The 23,965-nt window shown below is 44.7% G+C and overlaps 1 protein-coding gene across 5 annotated transcripts in view; it reads right to left on the bottom strand.

Moving 5' to 3' along the window:
* GABRA3 (gamma-aminobutyric acid type A receptor subunit alpha3) overlaps positions 1–23,965 on the bottom strand; it is a 2,265,987-nt gene that overhangs the window by 1,224,352 nt on the left and 1,017,670 nt on the right. For all 5 annotated transcript variants that reach the window (XM_069613066.1, XM_069613068.1, XM_069613067.1 and 2 more), the window contains one exon: positions 10,353–10,420. In XM_069613066.1, the coding sequence (XP_069469167.1) occupies positions 10,353–10,420 (68 nt within the window). The remainder of the gene's footprint in view (positions 1–10,352; positions 10,421–23,965) is intronic.

Here is a 23,965-nt window from a genome sequence, read left to right as displayed (position 1 = left end):
GAAACCCCATTGACTGCTTCATCCCAGCTGAAGAAAATTCAAATCCGCGGCTTAAGAGGGTTCACCTCCCAAGTGCTTTGAAAGGCGTGGAGCCAAAATTTCAAAGCGCCAGGCCACAAGCCTTCCAACCATTTATGCTTATAATTGGAAACCAGGCCGCAAGGGGGAAACCAGGTGGCAGATGATCAGAAGCCCCAGCCTGATGGGGGAAAAAGCCATAGTTGGGATTGGTTGGCAGCTGCATTGGTTGGGGCCATGTAAAAATTAGAGCCAGAAAAGGGAGGGTAAGGAGACCCTCCAAGTAGGCTCTTGGAACACAAGGGGATTTGCCAACCTTTTTGAACGGGAGAACTTGGGCCTGAACTACTTTGACCTTATTTGCCTTCAGGAGACTTGGCTGAGGCCAAACATATTTGTGAAGGGTATACTTTTTAAAAAGATTAGGCAGGGAAGGGTTCTTTGACACTGCCTTTCTCAGGCCTGTTGACATTAGTTAAAATGGGTAGGTAGGGCTTTAAGGGTGATTGATTCTTTCAACCCCTCCCCGTACGTCCAGATGATAAGATTGAAACGATACTGCCCTGGTCATAAAAAAAATTGATATTGCCCTCATAAATGAGTATTCCCTCTAATTATGTCTCTGTGGACTCCATCATCTCACTAATAGAAGATATACGTATAACTGGAGAGAAACCCCAAATAATCATATGTGGAGTATTTAATCTGCACTAACTGGATGTATTGGGTGAGGTGAGGTATGAAGCATCTTTGGGGAAAAGATAGGTATTATGGCTCAATGAGGCTAGGTCTCGGGATTTAGTTATGCTGAATGGGCATACAAAGGGGGGATATTCTGGGGCAGCTACCTGCAGAAGAAGTGGCTTGAAAGCTTGCCTGGATTACTGTTTTGTTTCAGACGGAATTGCTGCTGCAATAGTAAAATTTGAGGTCCTGAGGATGAAATCAAGCGATGATTTGATGGCAATACGTTGAGAAATGGCAGGATGTCGACAGGGTGTAAGTACGGCTAATCTGGTCAAGATAACAGAGGGCCAGAATAGACACAGAATAAAACCGTCCAAAATCCAGAAGATGATGTCACATTTTGACCAAATATGTGGTGGATAATACAAGCAGAGTAGAATATGGGTGGATTCTGAGAAGCTATAAGGAAAAACTGGGAGCTTATAGAAGACCGGATTTTCACCCAGCACATGTCACTAGTAAAGAGGTGGGCGCTGCTAAGAGAAAATTAAGAGCTGATGTCAGGAAATTAAGTTAAACAAATACGCCCAACATGCTAAATCAAATTAAAAAAAGGAAGCAGCAACATAGGAACTGGCTCTTAGCATCCAGGGCAAACTGAATGCAGCCCGATGCCGAGCAGATGTTGAAATCGCTGTGTAAGGATAACACACAGAGCCTATGGGGCCTGCTGAACAACAGATGAGGTCTTGACCGGGCTCTCATGATCAGTCAGGTCCCAGAGGAAAAGTGGGTTAACTTCTACACCAAGCTGGTTGAGATGAGGGAGCACAATATTCAGCATAAGTATAGGGAATTGGGTGAAAACCTGGCCATCAACATCGATCTAGAAGACATTAGGTTGATGATTGGGGGATTAAGTATATCTACAGCAGAAGGCCCTGATGGCTTGGCTAACCACGTGTTAAAAGTGAATGTAGATTTTTCGATGGATTTCATGGTTAGAGTTTTTGGCGGGATTTTGGCAACTAAACAGTTTCCGGCCTCATGGAGAGAGGCGATTATAGTGCTAATTTTTAAGAAGGGGATCGGGTGGATCCCAAAAACTATCACCCAATTGCCCTTCTTGATTCCCTGGGGAAGCTTTTCGCATCTATTCTACTGCGAGATATGAACACCTGGGCACAGGAGCTAGACTGCCTTGACACCCGCCAAACTGGATTTGTAAAGGGGTTGGGTACCTCCCTGTACCTGTTCCTGCTCAATCTCCTAAGGCTGCGATCCATTGCGATGAGGTCCAATATCTATTTAGCATTTATGGATCTTGAACAAGAATTTGATGGTGTGAGCAGGGACAGGCTTTGGGCTAAACTGACAAACCAAAATTGCCCTAGAGACCTGGTGCAAGCGATCAGGGCCCTCTACACGAATACTTTGATCCGGGTAAGACTGACACTGCAGGGTGCCCTTGCTGCAAAGATTCTAACATTTATGGGACTCAAACAGGGTTGCTTGCTAGCTTGTTTTTTGTTTAACCAATACATGGCTGATTTGGGAGATTCTCAGAAGTCTGTATGTGCTGTCCCACCTAAAATCAATGGTACTGATGTGACATGGGTCCTATATGCCAAAGACCTGGTTTTCATTGATTGATTTGTTGGATTGCAGTGCAGGCTGACCTCCTTCCAACTATATCTGGAGGCAAATGGACTCTGACTAAACACTAAAAAATCTAAGGTCCTAGTGATGACATCAGCCCAAACAAAGCAAAAGGATCTGTACTCATGGACCATAGGAGGGGAGCATCTGGAGATTGTGGAAACAATAACATATCTGGGAATTGTAGTAAATAGGAACATTAATGACCAGGCGCATCTTATGAAACTCTGAGTTAAGGTCAAACAGCTAGCGGCTCAGGGAAGAACCCTCCATAATAGATACTGAACCTTCTCAATGCTCCTCATGATTACCTTTTATAAACAAAAGTAATCCACATCTTAACATTTGGAGCCGAAGTAATGTTGAGCTTAACATATAAAGCTTGGGGCCTCTTAGAGGGTTACTTTTGGTGAAAGGTCTTAAGACTACTGAACTGTTTAGCAGTAGCGGCTATCCGCTTCGAATTGGGGCTTCTATCTATGGAGTCAACTGTGCCATGGAAAGTAATATAATTGTTTAGGAAATGTGTGACTTGTACTAATGTGCCCATGTGAAAGTCTGCGAGATAATGATTCAAACTAGGGGGACAAATGGCTGGGGATGTGGAAGGAAAAATGCATGGCCATTCTTAGACACAGTGACATCCCTCTAGAAATGCTGATAGGAAACCCTATAACCCTATGAATGCAAAAAAGAAAATGCAAGAAATAGACTGGATCCGCACCCAGGAACTCAGAAAGCATAACAAATTTGCCTTAGGACTAGATCTTGGGAATAAGTTATTAAATCAAACCCCCAGGTACCTGCAAAAACTTTCATCTGCCCACTATTGAGACCTATTTATGAGAATGTGTCTCAATATCTTGACGACGAGAGAGGTTCAGCTAGCGAGGAAACAAGTGGGCGAGGCAGACGCACTTTGCAGAAACTGTGGAGAAGGTGGTTGTACTGAATCACCATTTCATCTGGTGGTGACATTTAGAGCTCTGACGGAGCTAAGGTCCTGGTACTTAGGAGCCTTTACCAATCAGTATAAATCACTTTCAAAGTGATTGGGGAAATGTTCCTAATGGGGAAAAGGTAAGCCTGGTCTTAGCTGGTGTGAAATTTGTAGAATGCATCTTTTTAAAAGAGTAATGGGGTAATGTTTTTTAAAGAGGATTGAATGAAGGGAACTGTATGGAATTTTAAGGAAATTGAGATGTTCTGTTATTGTAAAAGGTTTACTTAATTTAAAAAAACAATAAAAATAAAAAAAAATAAAAAGAAACATGCAGACATTCTGGAAAAATAATTGAAACAATCAGGGTATCCCTGGAAAGCGATAAGAACAGTGAGAAAAAGAGCTATGAATACAAGAGAATCCTGATTGGCTACACGACACTGAGAGCTGCAAGAAAGCATGGCCTGCGTTACTACTTACTGTCCGATTAGTAGTGCACTTAAGAAAGTGATTCTCAAGATTTGGAACATTGTCGAAACCCCTGATTTTTACAGTTTTGCTATTAGGAAACCACAGAACCTCAAGCAAAGGTTTGTTCACACATATGAGCAAAAATGTACACAAACAACAACAGTTTTAAATGCATGGGGTCTACCACCAATTTCAGTCCACCATATATGTGGAAACTGCTCAGTATGTTCCCTCACAAAAACATGAGGAGCATACTACTGTATGGATTGGGATGGGCATATAAAGAATTTAACAACTGCAAAACGACCTGGGCAGTGAATGGCATCAAGTGCTCATGCAGATCTTCATATATTGGCAAGACAAAACGAGAGGCCAATCAAAGGATCTGTGAACACAGATCGTGTCTAAAAAACCTAATTCCGGAAAAACCCATGGTTGAGACTTTTAAAGTACAGTGAATTCAACTGGTTTATCATCCAGACAGTACCACCTCTGTCAAATGGAGGTGACAGAGATATTGGTCTAAGAAAGCTCGAACAACACTGGATCTAACGTTTAGACAGAGTGGCCAAGAGAATAAATACCAGCATTGAATGGAATCTATTTATTCAACAATACGATCTTGTAAGACCATTCTGTGTTCACCGAAATGTACACACACCTGCCTCAAGTATCTGAGAACAATGTTGTCCATAGGAATGCAGTGGAAACTGAGGACACTCTGATATAGATTAACATTACATACACGTACCATTGAGGTACCTGTTATTTCAAAGACATATTTCAATAACATGCTCTCTCTGGCCTTCTCTTAGAAGGCACTATGCTGCACGTATATCTGTTTGCTTGTCTGACTAACGTAGAAACACAAACATCTAAGCTCACTCTAGTATCACCAGCTCACCGGGGCTCTAATATCTGTTGGTCCACCTGAGTGGTGGTTGATACCAAACTGGTTGCGTTATAGTTCCTGACACATTTTGATTATTGATTAAGACTGCGTCCATTGGAATGCAACACATGCTATTTTCACTTCTGTATGACATAAAGTTGTAACCAACAAAGTTAAGAATGAAAAAACAAATTATCCCGGAGGGTCTGCCCTTTGCATTCAAAAGAAATATGTGAATGTGACGCAGTTTGATTATTGACTATGATTCAATGCATATGGAAGCTACATGTGCGGTTTTCACTTCTGTATAACATAAGGTTGTAACCTTTGAGGTTAAGAATGAAAAAGCAAATCATCCCTGAGGGTCTCTGTTTTTCGATGAAATAGAAATGTGTATAACGCTGATTTAATAGAATTACCTTTCTCCAGCTGATAAGAATGGTATGCCCTACTCTGTCACCTCCCCTAGGTAAATACTACATCGGCCGTTGTGTATACAAAATGTATGCTAAGATGGCTGCCGTGTAACACCTATGTGAGCTGCCTATGCTCATGAGCATAGAACAGGTCTCTCCCAGTCCCAGCTCACTGTGAAAAATAGAGATAAGCCGGGTTAGTCTACCGCCTATACTTGAGGACGTTTTTGCAGATGACAGAACTCGCCTGGCATATGTTCACAGGAAGCAAATTCAGTAAGTTGCTATTTCACATAGGTGAATCCGACACTGTGCATGTACCCGTTGCGATTGAATGAAAATCTTAGGCTGCTTTCTGCGAGCTGCCCTGTGTCATGAGTTTGCACATATAGATACCAACATTAAGGCAGTAGCCATATGCACCGCGTGATAATCGTGTTGTGTAAAGAAGCTCTATCCACATTCCAGCCGGGACTAGTTTCGCCAAACCTGCCTGCGGAATATCCAGGGGAACATAGTAATAGACTGCCACCGTGACCTTAGACACTGTGCATGTGTTAATGGACTGCAGCTGCGCCAACAGGTAGCACATGCGGATATTTAATAGCGTGCTTAAAACGTTAGAATGTTATGCACACTTAAATACACAACTGTTTGTGTGCATAATAGTGTTCTGAGGAATGTCAAAAGTCCCCCAATGGAGCATTACCCTGCAAATAAGTAAGCTCCACTCATAACAAAGAGTGCATTTGTCGCTCTGTAAATACAGTGCCATTCCGTATTTTAATTTGAGTTATGTTGCGTCAACATTGTTGTTTCATGATTAATTTGATATCATAGAACTCTGAGATGTAAGTGTTGACTCTCTAGGGGAATATCCCCAATGGAGTGCTGATACTGCCTCACACTAGACTCCTATTGCAGTTATCACACACAGGGAATGAAACTACGAAGGAACGATACATAATCACCAGGTGTTGAGAAACTGTCCTAATTTAAAAGGTCAGTAGTAATCCTTTAAAACTAATATTTATGTAGAGAATTAAGCATCAACGTAGTGATGGTGTACTGACAATAAATAAAACAAATATGACATCACTACAGGTTTCAACTTATGAAGCTAGGTTTTAACCAGATCATGAGGATACCCATGAAACCGTGAAGAAATGCCAGTTGCAAGAAATGTTTCCATCTTCCCCAAGTGTACAAACAAGAATCAGATCAGTACCCCCACATTATGAAGTCTACTACTAAATAGCTTAAATGCAGACAAAAGAGTCCTCACTTATACTCATTTTATGTTGATTATATTACAGAATCTGAAGACATTATGAAGGGGTAGTCAAGTGATTTGATTATCGTGGTTAATTTATTGTATGCCCTGATGAAGGCCCAGTACAACACTTGGAAAGATGATCGCAAGAATGTGCAAATCTTCACCAAAGGGCCGAAACAGCCTGTGTCGATAGAATACCTTATGAGAAAAAACATCCTGCTGTGAACTAAACAAAGCAGAAAGAAAAAACAATTGTTGTTAACCGCTGGGCAATGCTCAAACACATAAACCACTGTGAAATTTATCAACAGAATGATTCCATCTATGTATAAAACGAATAGAAATGTATTTGGGTTTTTTTTGGGAAAAATGGACGTTGTAATGTACTCATACCTATATAGACTAACTATGAAGAATTTTCTGGAATATGTTGCCTGCATACGAAGCACCCACCATTAATAACCCGACTTTGCACTTGAGCACTGTAGCAAAGAGAACTGTAAGGACAAAACTTTGCTCATAAAACCAAGTGTCATGTTAAATGTTTTATGTTGTGGAAATGTATGATCTTCTGTTCATGAATTCTGTTAAGATTACTACTGTATATTGAATGTGTTTTTTAATTGAAAATAATAATTTTATAAAAAAAGAACAGGACAAGTGAGGCTCAGTGCAGCATTTGTTCTACATTTGCACATACTTCGTAGGTGTCATAAGGGGTCTTGAAATAAGAGGGAGGGGTAGATTTACACTCATTTCCTCTTTTTTGTCTACAATTTGGGACTGGCCATTTAGGGTTGGGCACTTTTTCTGTACTGACATGTGGCTCCACTGGTTTTCAGTTCTAGAATGCCTTCTGTGAATACTCACATATTCATTGTGGCATGGGTACACATCGCTCCAGTTCACATTTACATAGAAACACAAATGAATGAAAGTTAGTTGTGATGAGCTTCTAAGAGCATTTGTAAAGGAAACCAGGGATCAAATGAGCAATGTCTCAACATACTTCTGGCACACACGCATCAGTTTTGCCACTCCATTTTCCTCATGAATTAGAGCGTACAATATTTGTAAAAGAAGCCATAGTCTCATCTTTGTTTTTCCATTTTTGGTTAATTGTTTGCATTGAGATTGGGCCAAATGATTTTTGATAATACCTATCATACTTTATAATGTTATTGCGTCAGATGCGACTTTTTTTATCCCATCAGTCTAACAAACATTCAGACAACAATGGCTTTTGAAAGAGGAATTAATACTTTTTATTGTACATTTTTAATTGGCATCTTCAGAGAAAGATGATATCTGCATTTTTAGTGTTTTGGATAGACACCATAGTGAATGGGACATCTGTTAGATACATTCAGGTTTTTATGGTTACCCAATAGTTATCCACAACAGCCCCTGGTATTCCCTGATCATCTTCAGTGTTCTGATACAATAGGTAAGTCCAGGCCACACTTTATTAGCACCCCCTCGAGGTGAAAACTGAACATAATTGCATATGTATAAATTAGTTAATCTCTATGAGGCACCAAGAATTGTCTCTCTGAAAATTGATTACAATCATTGGATGTGAAACTAGCAAAGTCAAAAATATTTCCCTTCGTTTTCCATTTTGTAATTCAATGTTCTAGGGCGTGAATGTTTCATTGTGCACAACAATCTCTGAGGTTGTGTGGTCACCATATCAACTAATTCCATCCTGTATTATAGGCAATAACACATATTTCCAACAGAGTAATTAAATACAGGGGTCACACTGTTCTTGGTGCGATTGATGGACCACTTGAAATCATCACCGCCCATTAGGTAATGTACCAATTAGATGTGGAGTTGTTCCTGTCTGACTGGTTTAATGAGTTAGATAAGAAGCCATTTTATTTTTTCAAACAACAAAAAGCACAGAATCTAAAATATTGAGATTAAGGGTGTGAAAAATGGTGGGGTGAGGGAATCTCTACATTTCAGAATGTATCAGTTTGCTTTCATGCTAAAGAATGGATTGTCTGTATTTAAGGATAAATGTGTATAGTTTGCCCCCAAGTATATGGCCTCCAGTAGGCTGCAGGACACCACATGACAAGACTAAGAAAATGTGCCCACATAATCTCCATCCTTACGGACTTGCACTGGCTGCTCCTTGCAAGCATACATCAGGTTTGGGCAGCCCACACCACAAGCAGTCACAACCAAAACACCACTCTACCTGGCCTGAGAAATTCACGATCTCCGTGGGGGCCAGGACACCACTGTACGCCACCACAACATGGCCAGGCTAGCTACTAAGAAAAGCAAAAGGGAAGCAAACAGGAAACAGACCTTTTCCTACTGTGCGATCTAACTCTAAGAAGTAACCAATGCAGTTAACACTGATCCCTGCATCCTACTCTTGAGGGAGGACTTGAACGGTTCTATGTCTAAATACCACCTGTTGAAGTGTGCATATCAAAAAGGCTGCATTTGTTAGCCTGATTTGGTGCAGCTTTCAACGGGCGGGAAAGTGGCCATTTTGGCAGGTTTTCCCAAGAAATGGGGAATTACAGCAGCCTAACACCACTTGTTATTCTGTGGTAACTCCATGGGACCAAGGGGCGGTAACGGTAATCGAGTGTGGCGGTAATTCAGGGAATATACCACTGAATTACCAAAAAACTAGTAATGAGACCCATAGTTCTGAAACATAAGGGTTTGTATTCATTGTTATGTTCCCAAAACGTTCTTTGATTGTATGCAAAATAGCTACCAGACTACATTTATGCTGTGTGCTGCCCTCCCCCCGCTCATCGGTGAAGATGTACTGGGGATTGTGGAACCCATTTCAAAATGCTGTTTGTGCTCCTCCCTTTCTTCAGTACTGGCCACAGATCGTCTGATGCAGCTGGGTGGCACATAGACTATAATGGAGATGTTTTGTAATGCAAACACTATCATTTTCATTATTCCCCTAACATATTTACTGCCCCACTCCAAAGAGCTAAATCCAGGGTACACAATATCAGTGATAAGGCAATACCTTCTAAAGAGGCCTGTCTTTGACCACCAAAATCACAGTTAAAGTTACACACTTTTTGCATTGAGAAGACTTTACCTCCCAAGGGAATATGTGGATACTAGCATCCTCAACTTAAACCTTTGTAACTAAATAAAGCAATGCAGAGAAGAGGTTAATAGCTGTAGATTGTCATGGGGCCGGATTAATGGCCTGTGCAAAACATAACAAAGAAATGTGCATCTAGTGGAGGTGATGAAACCCTAAATGGCCACTTAAAAAGCTATTAAGCACTCTGGGCCTGGGTCATTTATTTGCAGACTGAAGGTGATATATTTACTAACTGAATCGGTTATATACTGAGTGGGAAAGTACGTTATTTAGAGATAGCAGTTTATTTAGAAACTGAACCAGAGAGAGATGTATTTGCATTATGTGGACAGGGCCGCTTGATACAATGCAGAGTGAGACTAAATAGATATTTGCAGGACCTCAGCATGTACTGTATCAATGGTGAGGGGTGGACTGGGAACTAAAAGAGGCCCTGGAAATAATTACTGGGGACCAAAAGAGGCCCTGGAAATCATTTTCAAAGTGGCCCCATATGACACATTTTCAGCAAACCCAATGCTTTTCCTATGAGAAAATTTGGAAATACCACACAAAAGAGGCCCAGGGTGCAGAGGCCCACCGGGAAATCTCCAGAGTTCCCTATAGGCCAGTCCACCCTTGTCAATGGTGTGTCACCAGTCACCTGCCCCTCCTTCAGGCCACACTCAGCACACTTTATCCACACACCCTTTCTAGAGACCCACCTCGATTCTGCATCTCACTTAAAGCACATGACTCTGGAATACATGCACTGGATTATCTGCCTTTCCTATAGTGGCATAGCACAAGAGCTGTTCAAGGATGAGGTGCTTGGATTCCACAAACAGCAGAGCTACCTAAAAGCTCACACAAAATAATACTGACATAGCCACAATAGTACTTACCATGTCTGTGTCAGAGACAGGCCCGAAGCTTGTCACGTAGATATCTGTCTTCACCTCTGTCACTGTGTCTGGTAAAGGAAAGGAACAAGTGCAACAATAAGTACAGGTGTATAATTAGTAGATGTTCATGTTTGTGTTTTAGTTGTGAATGTGGGTGTTCATATAGAGATGTTTTCCTAGCTGCATTGTCCCTTTTGAATGCTCCTGTAACTATCCTCTTTCTCTATTGCACCAGAACACTACATGGGCTCATTATGAGTACAGCGGTGCATGAAAAAATAGTGGTAATGCAGTGGTAACTCTGTTAGCACTGCATTACCCTCAGCAGTAATTCGACCTAAATCCACATGGAGTCCTATGGATTCCCAAAAATGTGAACTTTCACCGCCTATTACCACTTGTAATCCCATGGTAAATCGGGGGACCACGTGGTGGTAATTGTATGTTTGTTTGGAGGTGTTTCGGGGGATTTAAACTGGTAATGAGCCCGTATTTACAGTAAATGATACCATACCATTGATGTGGGGGAGCCCCATGCATTTGAGGCTAGTCGGATGGGATTACAATGTGGTGGAAGGGACAGTTGTTCCAGTATTGGGGCTGCAACGCTGCGTACTGGTAGTTGCCAAATGATGGCCTTGTCAGGAGCAGAGATGGCTGTCGGTGGAATCCAGAGTATGAAGGCTGTGAGGGGAGGGCACTACAGGGAACCGTGACCAGAGAAGACCTGTGCTTGGGATCTGCTGCCCTTCTGGGCACTGCCTGAAGTGCAGGTTTTATTTCGAGAGCCAAATGCTTATGCAGGAGAAACTGATGTTACATCTGATATGAACCAAATGTTTGGGACCACTTGGAATAAAGGAGGACGGTGACATTTTGCTTGGGTGAACAGTGATGTGTTCTCGCTGGCCAGAAGCTTGCCTATGGCACCCCTCTGTTTAGACCTAGTACTTAGCAACCACTGCCCCCATCTACATCCAACATGTTTCCATACCAGTTATTCTGCTGGGTTTGCCCAGATTAGCATGACCCTGTGAACCCCTTTATTTTGTTTCACAGGGTTACATATGACTACCCAATCCTGTGAACCCTATTATTGGGGTACACGGGGTGCCGTGTGACAACCCAATCGTGTTTCATGTTAACTAAAGAAGTGACACTGCAATTCTGGGAACCTTTGAAGGAAATGATGTAAAACCCCCACAAATTATGACACAAATGCTTCCTTTCAGAAGTGACTGCCACATATGGCTGTGATTGAAAAAATGAATAAAACACACATTCTACTTAAAAGAAAATATCTGTTTTATATCTCACTGACCAATAATCTCATCGAGTTGTGCGTTGTGTTATCTGCTGCGAGGTCATATTTTCCAGTGAAACTGCTCATAATGTTTTTCCTGGTTTTAGAAACATGCACACCAATATCGGATGTCTGGGGTCTGATAGGCATGATATGATAGAATGGCTATTAAATGCACATACTTTCTGTTTATATAGTCGCACACAAAAAACAGCAATGGCGGTTAATGGATTGTATCCCTGTTCATACAGGTTCTGAGGAAGAAGTTTAGTAACTGACATCACAAGAGCTATATTTTCCAATCACCCATTTACAGATCTGCATGATGTCGTGGAGTTTTCTAATTGACATGTTCGATACAATTACAAGTTTGGCGGTCTGGAAATAATGGTGCCGGTAGCAAAGTACCGGAACCCTTTCCGGACCGTCACACTAAAAGCATGCCGGTAGGGGCACTGAACTACTGGCAGGTCAGACATGCCGGGAGAACATGCCGGCATGTTTTTCACTGAAGCACCAGTGTTTCAGTGTCCCCATTCCCATGGATTCCTAGACTCCATGAGAATTGAGATTGGTAGCATGGGATGTCAGGCGACGGTAACAGTGTTGTGGGGTTGCTGGTAATCCGCCAGCTACCAGTGGGTTTTATCAGCAACCTCAAATGCGGCTCAATGTGTGTCCTTACTACAAATCATTTAGTGCACTAAAGTAAAGTGCAAAAAAAAATGCATTAATGTGCACAAGTGACACATTAAGATGATTTTGGGTCAGAAAAGCAGAACAGAAATACAAACTCTTGGGTCCTGGCTCAGAAAAGAAAGTAAGTGTCAGTTTACATTCCCCTTATGAACATAGCACACGTTGTACAAGCAATCTCTGTGAATAGGGAACAATGGGCCTCATTATAACCCTGCCGGTATCCTGCACCAGGTTACCGGCAAAGGCTATTCCTGTTTCGAGCACTCAGTCAAATGGCATTGCCGCCGGATTACAAGTGACTGAGTGACGATCTAAATCTTCATTCATGGAGTCCCATAGGATTTCGCTTTAAAGGCACCAGCAATATGGGTGCCGGTAATGATGGTGTTTTTGCTGGTGAGGCACCTGCCTTACCTCCAGCTCTTAGCTCCAGCTCAGGCGCTCCACCCACAAACCCGTAGTCGGCCGGTGTTAAGATGGATTTCTGAACTCGGACCTAGAGGGGCAGAGGTTCAGAAGGCCAGCCTAGGACACTTACAAATTACTCCAGACAGGTGTTATATTAAAAATATATTATAAAATATAGGGCCTCATTACACGGATGGCGGTAAAATACCGGCCCCGCCTTGGCAGAAAGGGGAATTACCGCCCCATTCCAAGGTTGGCGGGGCGGTAATTCCCCCTTCCACCATTGCCCTTCCCCATTCCCATTTTTGGCCCATAGGGCTCAATGGGAATGGGGAAGGCGCTAATAACGGTACCGCAAATTGTGGTACCGTAATTAGCTCCCTGGGTCCCTTTGCGGGTTGGTTTTTAACGCCTGTAAAAAGCAGGCGTTAAATCTCCCAACCCGCAAAGGGACCTCGTAGTAAGGCGGTAAGGATTTTTGTGTAATGAGGCCCATAGACACATTTATTACAAGGCCTTTGTAACATCGACCATAGCATAGAATCACAATAATACTAAAGTAAACCAACACATCACAGTCAATACAATATATATACAAGACCGAGGGGGTCTAAGGAATTAGGAGTATGTAATATGTAGACCACCTAGATGGGGAGGAAAACAGGCAGTGCAAATAATGATTAGACCCAGTTCGACATCTGAAATACACCTAACTAGGAGGAAGTCCGAGCCCTATGCTCAAAAGTACCTGCACGCGCTGGTGCCAATGAACAAAAGAGGGCCTCTTCAAGGATATCAGGCAGTTCAGGAAGGTGAATGAAGCAATGCAGAACAAGTCCCCACTACTCAAGCAAGGCCTCCACTTGTGGGCAGAGACAGGGCGAGAGTGCGGGATAGAGTCGCTATTTCCCAACAGCGGTAAAAAAGAAACGGGCTCCTGCGCAAGGGGCCACCGGTTGGGGTATGAACTACTCACCGGTCCCCGATGCAGGCAGACCCAGACTTCTCCCGTTCAGTTCACGATGCTGGCAGGTTCAGCTGTGATCATCAGGACGTCTCGACACCATGTAGATTCTGTGTAGCAGGATGCAGGGTCGAGGGTGTCCCAAATGCAGCGGACGTGCACAGGTTGTTACCACAGCGGGGCAACACGGCAAACCGCGTTTTCTCTGGTCCGGGCGCACTCGTCTCACTTCAGACCTGGGAATGCCAAGTGTACGAAATTCAGTGTGAGGGTGCAGTGGACGCAGAGCAAGTATTAGACCAAGTTTCGAGGGCTTCCCCGAAACGGCGTAGGTGACAGAGCAAAGCATCCTGTGTAAGCTGGTCAGCCCACTGGTTGGCCCAGGGACACTTCCGAAGAGGCTTACTTGCAGGGTTTGATGAAGGTGCCGGGAATAGTTGATCCCACTATTCCAATGGGTTGAAGCGCCTTCGCAGACCTTCTAGGACGATCAGATGCAGAGGGGTCTCGCAGGACGACAGCGGCTCAGGGTGCCAAACCTTCAGTGGGTCACCAGCGGTTCCTCGACTCAGCTTCTTGTTGTAGGATACTTGGCTCCTTATCCCTTGTTCGGTGTGAACTCAGGAGATCGACATGGTAGTGGTGTATTCAGCCTCCTCTTATCCAAAGTTCCCTTTGCGGCAAAACTGAGAGGACTCAATGGGAGATCTGCTCACAAACACTCACACCATACGTGGACCTATCACGGACCACGGTGGTCCCAGGCATTCAGGATGTTCTAGACTCTCTGGCACCCAGGATGTGTATTGGGAACAGACATCCCAGCCCACATCCTGGAGGCACACACAAGGCATGCAGAAGCCCGCAAAAGCTTTGGGGTTTCACGGGAAAGTGAATGACCAAATAAGGACAGCCTCGGGTCGGCGCGACCTGGGGGAAGGTGACGGGGCAAGATGGTCAGCGGACAAGACAAAGAACCTCGTGGCATGGCCATTTTGGGATCCAGGCCGCCTATTTGTGCCAAACGCATTAAGCGTGGATAACATGGCAAAAAAGGGTTCAAAACACAAGAGAAACGATAGCTGCCACCAGTCCTGTCCGTGAAACATTTGCACAGTTCATAATAAGTCCAGCGAGAGTGGCTAGGGCCTTTGGAATGACTAGAGGCCCAACAGCACAGTAAAGTAAGTTACAGTGCACTCTTGTTTCATGTTGCACAAAAGCTGCAAAATGAGGAAAGGACTAAGGGATACGAAGTCTCCCAGTACTGACTGTGTTAAGGGCATGTCAGTTTCCCCATAAGAATTGAGCGAAAGCCCAGAGGAGTGCGGCGGAAGGCTGCGCTTCTCTGGCAAAGTGTAGATCAGGGTGTAAAACAGCAGCAAAAAGTTTGGGGGTTGCCACATGGAGGGAAAATTACATACAATATGAAATCTTTCCTAACACTCGCCCCTCCCAGACTAAGGACAGGGGGAACTAATCCACCCCTGAATGAGTTTCTTGTTCAGGTCAGTTAAACATTCTGGACAACCCATCAGCATTGCTATGTTGGACACCTGGCCTACACTCAATAGTGAAGTCAAAGCCTTGTAGATTTATGGACCACCTAAGCAACTTTGGATTCTCTCCCTTCATGTTCATCAGCCACTTTAAGGGCTTATGGTCAGCTTGCACAGTGAAGTGGGTCACATAGAGCTAGGGCCCCAGCTTCCGTAGGGCCCACACAACAGATAAACATTCTTTCTCTATTGTGTACCATCTGAGCTCTCTGTCCTTAAGCTGGCGACTAATGAAACCAATAGGGTGTTCCTTACCCTTCTCATCTACCTGTGATTGCACAGCTCCTATCCCAGTGTCAGAGGCATCTGTCTGCACAATAAAAGGTCTTTGGTAATCAGGGGCCCTGAGAAAAGGGGCCTGGCACAAGGAGTCTTTTAAGCCATTGAAGGCCTTCTCACACTCATCAGTCCAAGTTACCTTCTTGGGTTTCTTCAGAGTGGTGAGAGCAGTCAGAGGGGCAGCTATGGTGCCATAGCCTGCCATGAAATTTCTGTAATACCCAGTGGGTCCTAAGAAGGCTCTCACTTTGGTCTGTGTAGTGGGGGTAGGCCAGTCTTGTACTGCTTGTACTTTACTGGGTAAAGACTGTATCCTCCCTCCACCTACGTCATGTCCAAGGTAAACCACTGAGCCTTGTCCAATCTGGCATTTACTGGCCTTTATGGTCAAGTGGGCTTTCTGAAGAGCCTGTAACACAATCCCAGCGTGTTTCACATGGTCTTCCTAGGTGGCACTGAAAACTGCTATATCGTCCAGATATGCAAGACAGAATTAATCCAACCCATTCAACACATGATTCACAAGCCTCTGGAAAGTGGCAGGTGCATTCTTCAACCCAAAGGGCATTACCCTGAACTGGTAAAGGCCTTCTGGAGTTGAGAACGCTGTCTTCTCCTTGGCATGTTCTGCAAGGGCTATTTGCCAATAGCCTGCAGTGGGGTCAAACGTGCTGAGGTAATTGGAGGCACCCAAGGTATCCACCAGCTCATCTGTTCGAGGCAAGGGATGTGCATCTGTCTTGGTGACAGCATTCAGAGCTCTGTAATTCATGCAGAACCTCAATTCAGAAGTGCCTGCTTTTGGAACCAAAACCAAAGGTTTGGACCAAGGACTACTGGAGGGTTCAATCACCCCAAGATATAACATTTTGTTGACCTCCGTCTTAATGTAAGACTGTACTTTATCTGACATCCTGTATCCCCTACTTTTAGTAGGTACACTGTCTCCTGTGTCTATGTTATGTTTGCACCAAGGTGTCAAACCAGCGGACTGTGATAACAGGGGGGAAAATTGCCTAAGCAAACTTTTCACCTCAGCCTGCTGATCAGAAGTCAGGTGAGGGGCCATTAGGACACCCTCAAAGGAGCTATCTGAAGGACTGCTTTGAAACAGGTCAGGGAGAGGTTCAGACTCCTCTTCCTCAACATCTGAAGCTAATAGCAGTGCTGCGATTTCAACTCTTGGGATGAAAGCCTTCAGTCTATTTACATGGAACACTTTTGGAGCCTGTACAGGCCTTCCAAGGTCCACTAAATAGTTGATCTCACCCAGGGGCTCCACCACTGTGTAAGGGCCTGACCATTTATCCTGTAAAGCTCTAGGCCTTATGGTATTCATGATCAGGACTTGCTGCCCAGGTGTGAAGTTGACGAGGGAAGCTTTCTGGTCATACTAATGTTTCACCAGGGCTTGTCCTGCCTTCAACTTGTCACTAGCCAGACCCATCAGGAGCACCATCCTTTTTCTGAGCCCTAACACATAGTCTACTACGTTGGTAGTAATAGGGGGAGTGGGCATCTCCCATCCCATCTTGACTATGGCTAAGGGCCACACAGGGTGACCAAACAGAAGTTCGAATGGGGTTGAAGCCAACACCCTCTTGTGGCACCTCTCTGTAGGCAAACAGTACGCATGGTAAAAGAAGATCCCATTTTCTTCTCTGAGGCTGTTCCAGAGCCCCAATCATACTTTTTAAGGTCCTGTTAAACCGTTCCACCAGATCATTGGTCTGGGGGTGGTATGCAGAGGAGAACTTGTAGGTGACCCCACATTCTTTCCACATAGTCTGCATATACTTTGACATAAAGTTGCTGCCTCTGTCAGACACAACTTCTTTAGGGAAGCCAACCCTAGTTAAGATGCTGAGTAAAGCTTTTGCGACTGACTTGGCAGTCACAGTCTTCAATGGGATGGCCTCAGGATATCTGGTGGCATGGTCGACCAATACCAGGATAAACCTATTGCCTGAGGAAGTTTGGGGGTCAAGGGGACCAACAATGTCGATCCCTACCCTCTCGAATGGTACTCTCACAACTGGGAGTGGTACCAAAGGAGCTTGGATTGTTGAACCACTCTTACCAGATAACTGGTAGGAGGCACAACTCCTGCAGTGACTTTCTACTTGCACCCCTATCTTGGGCTAGTAGAAGTGCATGGATAACCTTTGCTTGGTCCTCTTAATACCAAGGTGACCAGCAAGGGGCACTCCATGCGCCAGCTGCAGGAGGAAGGGTCTTACAGCAAGGGAAACCACCAACCTCCTATGGTCTCCTTCTGTAGACTCTGTGGGCTCACTTTACAGGAGTCCACCTTCCCAATAAATCTGATGCTTCCCAGGAGGTTCACCCTCAAGCTGGGATCAGGCCTGTCTCCTTAGGCCTTCCAGAGATGGGCACTCACGTTGGCCGTTATTGAATTCTTCCCTGTCAGGACCACCTTCTACTAACAAATCTTTAGTTCAGGATGGTCATTGGGGTCAAATACTTCAGGTATCACCACCTCCTCGTCAGGTCTGGGTGATTGACCAACTACCTCCACCGCAGTGGTAGGCGAGTTAGGGGGAATATTTTCTTTCCCTCTTTTTGGCTTTCTGACTCCTTTAGCCGTGGGTTTCCCCTTTGGCTGGGGCAGAGCATTGGTCTTGGCCAATGCGGCCCTCGTTTGAGACCTTGTGCAGGGTCTGTCAGCAGTATCTCCCACAAGCCCTAAAGCTCTGAGATCATTGCCCAACACGACCTTTCTTGGGAAACTCCTCTGAATGCTCACTAGAATCCTGACTGCTGTACCATTGATAGTAAGATTTACAGGTATTACTGGGAACATGAGAGGTGGGCCGTCAGCCAACTTAGTGGGCATCAGAGTAGCTCTGGCAACTTCCTCTGAGTCTACCAAGGTAGAATCCACTACAGTGCGACTGCACCCACTATCCCTAAGAGCTGGAGTATCTACTCCATTGATCAGCGCACTGTCTTTAAAGTAGTGCTTGGTGTTATCTGGAATCCTAGCATAAGCCTCTTCGACTTTAGGCTCCCAGGAACCCAGAGAAACTAAAACTACCTCAGCTTCTATCCCACTGGGGAAGGGGTCAGAGGAGAAGGATGCTCTAGTAATCTCTTCTTCCTCGTAGGAGGAGAAGGCCAGATTAGCAGAGTGGACCCCCAGGTTTTGACCATACATCGGGGATCCCCCTTCACGTGGTCAGTTGCTCCACAAGCAAAACAAGATCCATTGGGTCTGTTTACATAGGGAGGCTTATTATAACCAGAGTTCGGTTTCGGAGGCTGACATCCACTACCCTGTGAGTTCTCTTGTGTCTTACCCTTATTTTTCTTTTTGTGGCCCTTTTGGGAAGAAGACTTATCAATTTCTCCGCCCTCCTTATCTTTGGACTATTTCCCTTCCTCAAGCTTACCAGGATGAGTCTTGTCCTTATGGGACACTCAATGTGACACCCATAAATCTGCTGCAATGGCAAGCTTCTTAGGATCGATCTCCTTTGAATCTGCCAAATGCTGCTTAAGCTCAGGGGAAGAAGATGCAAAAATATGTTCCAGCATGACAAGACTTATCATACCTTCAAAGGTAGAAACCTTATAACCTTCGACCCAGCCAGTTAAGTTTTTTAAGGATTCAGTTACATAAGATAGCCAAGTACCACCTTCTTTTTTCTTATACTCTCTGAATCTTTTTAAGTATTGGGCAGGAGTCTTTCCAAACTTTAAAATGAGAGTTTGCTTCAACATTGTAAAATCTGCTCTCTCAGCCTTCGACATTTCCATAATGGCACTGCAGCCAGAATGGGGCAGTCTGCTACGTAACCAGGCAATTTTATCAGCATTGTCAACTTGTTGATCTTGACATGCATACTCAAATGTATTCAGCCAGTCCATAATATCATTATTTTCCTCATACACACTGAGCAGATCTTGTGGAAACATTGGATGAGAGGAGGCCCCAGACCCATGTCCAGGACCCTTGGATCCATTGGCAACTTGAAGCTTGGCCAGTTCCAACTCGTGATCCCTGTCTTTCTGTTTTTCTGCCTGTTCTATCTTTAGCTTGGCCCTATTGAACTCAAGCTCTTCCTGGAGTTTGGCCATATTGAACTCAAGCTCCTTCTGCCGAAACAGCAGTTCTTGCTTCTTGAATTCAAGTATGGCCACCCAATCAGCACTGGCAGAGGAAACATGGGACATTTCATCCTCCCTGTCCTCATGGTCGCTGTGGATCAGTGCAGTGGCAGAACTGTCAGTTCTACCACTGAGAGCAGCCCCACCTCCTTCTGCACTGTCCTCTGAAGCTATAGCACTAAGCTGAGCTTCCTGCCATGCCATGATTCTTTGGATCATTTCCATTTTGGTGCCTTGAGAGGAGACACCTCTCTCAGCACACATCTTTTTCAATGTTTCGGATTTAGAAGCATTTAAAGTTAACAAGGTATTTGTTTCCATACTGTTAGATAGGACTATGGCCTTTAAAAAGTTATACTACGATAATTCACTACGTGTCCTGGTAGGAATAACTTGAAATGTCTTCTCTCGTGCGCAACACTGGATACCTTCAGTCATATCCCACCGCTGTACACCAATTTGTTAAGATGGATTTCTGAACTCGGACCTAGAGGGGTAGAGGTTCAGAAGGCCAGCCTAGTTTCTTGGAACAGGGTACCCTCTGGACAAGCCAGACCAATCAGGGTAGCGATGGCAGTGGTCAAGACTAAGGGCCTCATTACACGGTAGGCGGTGAGCCATGGCGCTATTAGCGCCATGGCTCATGCCGGTAAAATACCGGCACCGCCTTGGCGGAAAGGGGATTTACCGCCCCATTCCAAGGTTGGAGGGGCAGTAAATCCCCCTTCTGCCATTGCCCTTCCCCATTCCCATTTCTGCCCCATAGGGCTCTTTGGGAATGGGGAAGGCGCTAATTACGGCACCGCAATTTTGCAGTGCTGTAATTAGCTCCGAGGTCCCTTAGTGGGTTGGATTTTAACGCCTGCAAAAAGCAGGCGTTAAATCCCCCAACCCGCAAAGGGACCTTGTAGTAAGGCGGTAGGGATTTACCGGTACCAGTATTTTATCGGTACCAGTAAATCCCTACCGCCATCCGTGTAATGAGGCCCTAAGTCTCAAGAGGGGTGAGGGTGACGGAAAGACCTCAATGAGCACACAAAGCAAGGACACTTACAAATTACTCCAGACAGGTGTTATATTAAAAATATAGACACATTTATTTACAAGGCCTTTGTAACATCGACCATAGCAAAGAATCACAATAATACTAAAGTAAACCAACACATCACACTCAATACAATAGATATACAAAACCGAGGGGTCTAAGGAATTAGGAGCACGTAATATGTAGACCACCTAGATGGGGAGGAAAACAGGTAGTGCAAATAATCATTAGACCCAGTTTGACATCTGAAATACACCTAACTAGGAGGAAGTCCGAGCCCTACGAAGAAAGGAGCCTTATGCTCAAAAGTACCTGCACACGCTGGTGCCAATGGACAAAAGAGGGCCTCTTCAAGAATATCAGGCAGTTCAGGAAGGTGAATGAAGCGATGCAGAACAAATCCCCACTACTCAAGCAAGGCCTCCACTTGTGGGCAGAGGCAGGGTGAGAGTGCGGGATAGAGTCGCTATTTCGCAGCAGCGGTAGAAAAGAAACAGGCTCCTGCTCGAGGGGCCACCGGTTGGTGTATGGACTACTCACCGGTCCCTGACGCAGGCAGACCCAGACTTCTCCCGTTCAGTTCACGATGCTGGCAGGTTCAGCTGCGATTATCAGGATGTCTCGACACCGTGTAGATTGTGTGTAGCAGGATGCAGGGTCGAGGGTGTCCCAAATGTAGCGAATGTGCACAGGTTGTTACCACAGCAGGGCAACACGGCAACCGCGTTTTCTCTGGTCCGGGCACACTCGTCGCACTTCAGACCTGGGAATGCCAAGTGTACGAAATTCGGTGTGAGTGTGCTGTGGATGCAGAGCAAGCAGTAGACCAAGTTTCGAGGGCTTCCCCAAAATGGCGGAGGTGACAGAGCAAAGCGTCCTGTGTAAGCTAGTCAGCCCACTGGTTGGCCCAGGGACACTTCCGAAGAGGCTTACTTGCAGGGTTTGATGAAGGTGCTGGGGATAGTTGATCCCACTATTCCAATGGGTCGAAGTGCCTTTGCAGACCTTCTAGGACAATCAGATGCAGAGGGGTCTCGCAGGACGACAGCGGCTCAGGGTGCCACACCTTCAGCAGGTCACAAGCGGTTCCTCGACTCAGCTTCTTGTTGCAGGATACTTGGCTCCTTATCCCTTGTTCAGTGTGAACTCAGGAGATCGACATGGTAGTGGTGTTTTCAGCCTCCTCTTATCCAAAGTTCCCTTTGCGCCAAAACAGAGAGGACCCAATGGGAGATCTGCTCACAAACACTCACAGCATACTGGACCTATCATGGACCACGGTGGTCCCAGGCATTCAGGACATTCTAGACTCTCTGGCACCCAGGATGTGTATTGGGAACAGACATCCCAGCACACATCCTGGAGGCACACACAAGGCATGCAGAAGTCCGCGAAAGCTTTGGGGTTTTGCGGGAAAGTGCATGACCAAATAAGGATCACCCCGGGTCGGCGCGACCTGGGGGAAGCTGAAGGGGCAAGACGGTCAGCAGACAGGACAAAGAACCTCGTGGCATGGCCATTTTGGGAGCCAGGCCACCTATTTGTGCCAAACGAGCTAAGCACGGATAACATGGCAAAAAAGGTTTCAAAACACAAGAGAAACGATAGCTGCCACCAGTCCTGTCCGTGACATGTTAGCACAGTTCATGATAAGTCCAGCGAGAGTGGCTAGGGCCTTTGGAATGACTAGAGACCCAGGAGCGTGGTAAAGTAAGTTACAGTGCACTCTTGTTTCATGTTGCACAAAAGCTGCAACATGAGGAAAGGACTAAGGGAAACAAAGTCTCCCAGTACTGACTGTTTTAAGGGCATGTCAGTTTCCCCATAAGAATTGAGCGAAAGCCCAGAGGAGTGCGGCGGAAGTCTGCACTTCTCTGGCAAAGTCTAGATCAGGGTGTAAAACAGCAGCAAAAAGTTTGGGGGTTGCCACATGGAGGGAAAATTACATACAATATGAAATCTTTCCTAACAGCCGGTCCGGTAAAGTGCCTGTAATCATGAATACTGGCACTTTAATATAGGACTGGCCGACTCGGAATGAGGTCCAATGTCAGGGATAGGCCAACTTTCTCAAATCAGATGCAAGCCCTATTGCAACAATAGGAGTTTGAATTAGCATGAAAGATTCAAACTGCTTGAAGCTGAAGTTTGAAATGATTGGAAACTTTAGAACCAGAATTCGAGTTGCTATTATGAATTACTGCAAATGGACATACGTTCCTGCCTGGTGCTATTCTGGTGCAGAGACAGTCCTTTTGTTCTTGTATGTTTCATCTAAAGCCATCCTTTCTCAAAATCCCCATCTGCTTAAAAACTGCAATTATTAACTGGTTTCTTTTAAATTCGCCAAAAATCCACAGGGACTCAAAAAATTGGGAATTACCACCACTTGTAATCCCGTGGTAACTCCACTAGATTAAGTGGCTGTAACGGTAATTGAGGTTGGCGGTAATTCAGAGGATTTACCACCAAATTACCACCAAACTAATAATGAGGTCCACAGAGTTTTAAAAATCTACAATGTGCTTGATTTGATTTTTTGTGTGGGTGAGAATTGGTACACCAGGGAGTCTAATGTTATTTTGTTTGCTTTTTGCTTTCAGCACCCCACACTATTTGCATTTGTTTAAATGGTGAAACATAACTTTCAGGTAACCGCTGCGATAAATGTGTCAAACCCCTCTACAATTGACCATGTTTGAGCTATTTTCTTTCCAATATTTCATGTTGCACAGATTTGAACAGATTTTTTATTGTTTTCAAGCTTTTAAAAGATTCTGGTTGCTAATATTATCAACGGTAGCTGAAATATTGGAATGGTTGATGGCCAGTAACCTTTTGGCTGAAATCACAGGGTCAAAAAAGGTGCAACTGTCGCGCATGTCCATAATGTGCCTGAAGGCACTAGCTACCAGATCCTGCGTCGGCGTTTCCTGTCCAAATAGAAAACCTCAGGGATAACCTCTGTCAACACTGCCATATTGGTTGTCTAAGAATGTGATGTTAGATTGAAATGGTGTGAGACAGTCGCATTCAGTATTCCTCCTTTGGGAAGAAGGGTAGGCTGGGGCCCAGGACGGCCCACTCGCCAAGTGAAGAGCTACCTATCTAAATTTCAAGGCTGTCTTTATAAACTAAGCATTACAGTTGTACGCTTGGTTCACTGTGAGCAGGTCAAAGATGAGCATGGATAGGGTGATATATAAAATTAACAGTTTCTTTAGT

This window comes from Ambystoma mexicanum, chromosome 5p (assembly GCF_040938575.1).
Source record: "Ambystoma mexicanum isolate Mex_15411 chromosome 5p, UKY_AmexF1_1, whole genome shotgun sequence".
NCBI classification, from domain to species: domain Eukaryota; kingdom Metazoa; phylum Chordata; class Amphibia; order Caudata; family Ambystomatidae; genus Ambystoma; species Ambystoma mexicanum.
Note: the sequence above shows the minus strand (reverse complement) of the source record. Positions and strands in the feature narration are given on the sequence as shown.